Source organism: Rhipicephalus sanguineus, chromosome 9, assembly GCF_013339695.2.
Source record: "Rhipicephalus sanguineus isolate Rsan-2018 chromosome 9, BIME_Rsan_1.4, whole genome shotgun sequence".
Taxonomy (NCBI): Eukaryota; Metazoa; Arthropoda; class Arachnida; order Ixodida; family Ixodidae; genus Rhipicephalus; species Rhipicephalus sanguineus.
In genome coordinates, this window is record NC_051184.2 from 56,409,142 (window position 1) to 56,412,723 (window position 3,582).

General features: G+C 44.5%; 1 protein-coding gene across 1 annotated transcript; it reads left to right on the forward strand.

Annotated features, from left to right (window-relative positions):
* The first annotated feature begins 793 nt into the window (after positions 1–793).
* LOC119405543 (uncharacterized) lies at positions 794–3,582 on the forward strand. Its single transcript, XM_049419231.1, has 3 exons — positions 794–1,247; positions 1,744–1,944; positions 2,623–3,582. Exons 1-3 carry the CDS (start codon positions 797–799, stop codon positions 2,988–2,990), a joined length of 1,020 nt encoding a protein of 339 aa, XP_049275188.1. The 5' UTR covers positions 794–796; the 3' UTR covers positions 2,991–3,582.

A 3,582-nucleotide genomic window follows, 5' to 3' on the forward strand; every position in this document is an offset into this window, starting at 1 on the left:
GGAACCACGGGCCCGGGCTGTGCTCGGGCTGCATAAAGCGGGCCCGGGCCCGGGCCGTAAAATCCGGCCCGTGCAGTGATCTACTGTCCTGTTAAGCAGCCAAAGCAATCCCAAAAGTTATTACGTAATGAAACTAATATACATTGAGGAAGAAAGAAAACTGATTGGATACTGACGGATAAATCAATTAAACAAAGTTGGTCGCAGTTAAGTAATTTTCAAGCAAACATTCTTGTACAGAGGCGTTTGGTCCTTCATTATGTCAGTCTATAATAACAAATTTGCAAATGCGTCGAGGTATGTTAAGATACTATTTAGAAGTATCGTATCGGGTAGAATAATTCCAGAAGTATCTTGCATATCTAGCGCAAATACTTCTTGCCCGAGTATCTCGTATCGTATCACGATACAGTTTCACCCCCGTATTCACAAACGCACCTTCACTCAAGGCTTCGCCTCGACTTCAAGTCAAGGCGAAGCGCTCTCCTCCACTCAAGGAGCAGCTGGGTTTCAAGAACGCTCCTTGAGCAGTCCTCCGCCAAGGGGCTCCTCGAGAAACCGTCCTTCACTTGAGTTACGCAAAATGCACCTGGTAGCGAGGGTGTACAATAAAATATTACAATGAATGCAAGAAAAGTCGGTTAAAACGCTTGCGGGGGGCTTAAAAACGATCAAATAATTAAATTCATGAATGGTTGAAACTTACAAGCGGTATTCGAAACGTGTTTAGCTAGTTTCGACAGCAAGCGACGCTACTTTAGCCAAGCCACGCCAGAGCCGAATCCGCTGAGATCACATGCCGTCACATGCCCGGTGGTTGTGCGATTGTTACTGCGCTCTTTTCTCCCCGTTATCCCCGTGTTGTGATTGCGTAGCTTTTGTTTTGGTGCTATCGGGCACTTTGTCGTGCCGTGGTGTCTGTGACAGTGCAATGAGCGCGAGCAATGACCACGACGTCATGCGTGACGGTGGTAAGACTACCGCACCAAGGTTTGTGTATACGGCCGAAGAACGCGAGCTGCTTCGCAACTTGGTGATGCGGCACAGGTCCGTCATCGAAAACAAAAGAACGGACAACGTGTCGAAGCGCGCCAAGGACATCGGCTGGGAAAAAATTACCGAAGAGTACAACAGCCAACCAGGCATTCGTCGCGTGACGGTTTCGAAGTTGCGGAAGCTGTGGGACAACGAAAAGACAAAGTGGAAAAAAATGCAGTCGGAACAAAGGCGGAACTTGTACGCAACAGGTAAGTGTTTGCTTTACGTTTGCTTACTACTGGTAAGAAGTGCCGAGGTTCGGCTTTTATTTGTGCGGTTAATCGAAATTTGTAAGAACGGATTTTGTGTGATACCCTGGGACCGCTGACGCACGCAATCCTTCGCCAGCACAAAATGCGCTGTCGTCCCTGCTTATTATATTATTGTCTTAATATTGCTGAATGAAACATTGAAACTTACACCGATAATGTCAGTTAAAGAATAAATATTCTGAGTACTTTATGTCAACGTAACTAATTATGCATCGTTGCACGTTAAGAGCAGAAGATGGTAGAAATTATTATTATTATTATTATTATTATTATTATTATTATTATTATTATTATTATTATTATTATTATGAACTAATGCTTCCCCTATTGTGAAAGTGAGGTATTTTTATTTGCGTCGCCTTGTTTAAATGTTTTGTTTGTGCTGTCACTTGTAGTACTGATGAACCCACGTAACCTTATTTTCACACCTCAGGGGGTGGTCCATCGACCTGCCGGCCAATGAGCCCGTCGTTGGCACTTGTAGGGGCGGCAGCCTCGCATATGGCGACACGGCTCCCCAACCCCTATGACAGCGATGGAGCACACATCGGCCAGCCGGTGCTGTCTCTACCGCCGGCACGCATCTTTGAGAGCATGGTGACTGGCAGTGAAGACACCATGGAAGAGCTGCTCGGTGAAGGAAGAATGGGCAAACTCGGCAGCATGTCGCAGCTGTTGTGTTGTGCTATGCCAGCATGCATGTATACTGAACGTGATGTGTTATATTTCAGTGATATTCAGTTCCGTGACTAATTTTTTTTTTCGTTCAGCAAATCAGGAACGCAGGAACATACAACAGATAAAGGAAGAGTGCGGTGTGGTTCTTGTTTTGTTTGTTGTCTGTCCCTGCGCTCCCACTGCGCTGAACGAAAAATGAATTACCAACTAGCCCACCTTTCGATCTTTCCGTGACTAATGCAACTGTCGAAATGATTAGCATGTCTGTTTTACTAGAATTTACGTGTCCGTAATTATTTGTTTATATTTAGTAATACTCTCAATCCCGTCAGGAACTTTTTCCAGGAGTGGGTTCAAAACTGTGTGCACTCATTATGCATGCACACAATTATGCAGTAGTAGATATGGTTACAAAAGATTATACAAAATAATGATGCTAATTACTTCCCATAGAGAGCATACCGGGCTGTTGACAGAAAGTAATGCTGTGTAAACAGTCTGATATCACCCCAAACCGTTCTAATGTACTTCTGTGTGGTTTAGCATGTACTTGCACGACATGTTTCACATCATGGCTAGCTTGCTGGCCAGCACACCTTTGGACGTGTAATTCAACTTTGTTCTTTGTGTGCAGATGCCCTTTGCCCAGCACCACGCCCCGGGCAGCAAAAGGCTGACTTGCCAAAAAGCCAGTACATGTCAACTGCGAGAGATAAAACTCGCCAGTCAACTCAACATTGTGCTGCCATTGAAGCACTGGTTCATGAAGGACAGTCTCTTTTTCTCAATTTGTTTCTCTTGCATGCTTCTATGTACGTTGAGGAGCTGTCCCCATCTGTTATTATTATCAAGGTGTTTGTGTGGTGTCATTGTTGCATGCAACTAGCACCTGTTATTCGTTTTCATAATTACACTATGAACAGAGTAATTTCCAATGTTGTGTGTTCACGTAGAAGCATGGAAACACACAAGTGTGCCTGTACCGAAAAGCTACAATGTTAAAAGGCCTTCCTGATTACATAGCATGCCGGTAGGGCACCAGTTCTGTTTCTTTTGTGTATGCAGACACTACCAATATCGCACCATGGCCAGCTGTTGAAGTCTCGGCTCAACCAGGAGCTATGGGCTTGCCGACATCTACAGTGCAGGCGCCTTCAGTCATAAAGCCCAGCTGCACGCTGCTCCAGTAGTGCTGGCGACATGTGGTCTCTCAAGTTGGATTGTGTGACTAACATGTAGCAGGCGTATTGCAGATAAGTTGTTTCTCCACTTAATCGAAGTAGTTTGTTACTGCTTATGTTCATGTAGCTAGTAAAGTAAAAGTAAATTTCTTATGACTCCGGCAGCCATGCAGTACGATGTACTTTTATCCAAGAAGTTATGTGTAAAATCAGGCCACCTTTTGACATTAGATATGTGTTATTAACATATTTCATAGACCTCAGAGAAAGATGCTGAATGTACAGTTATTCCAAATGAAATGCTTCTCAGGTACGCTGCAGTAAAGCGTTAGTAGCTGCGGCCGTGGCAATGCTGAGGTTAGAATGAATGCAGTATTCAAGTTTATATCTGCAAGTATCACTGGCCCCCTGCT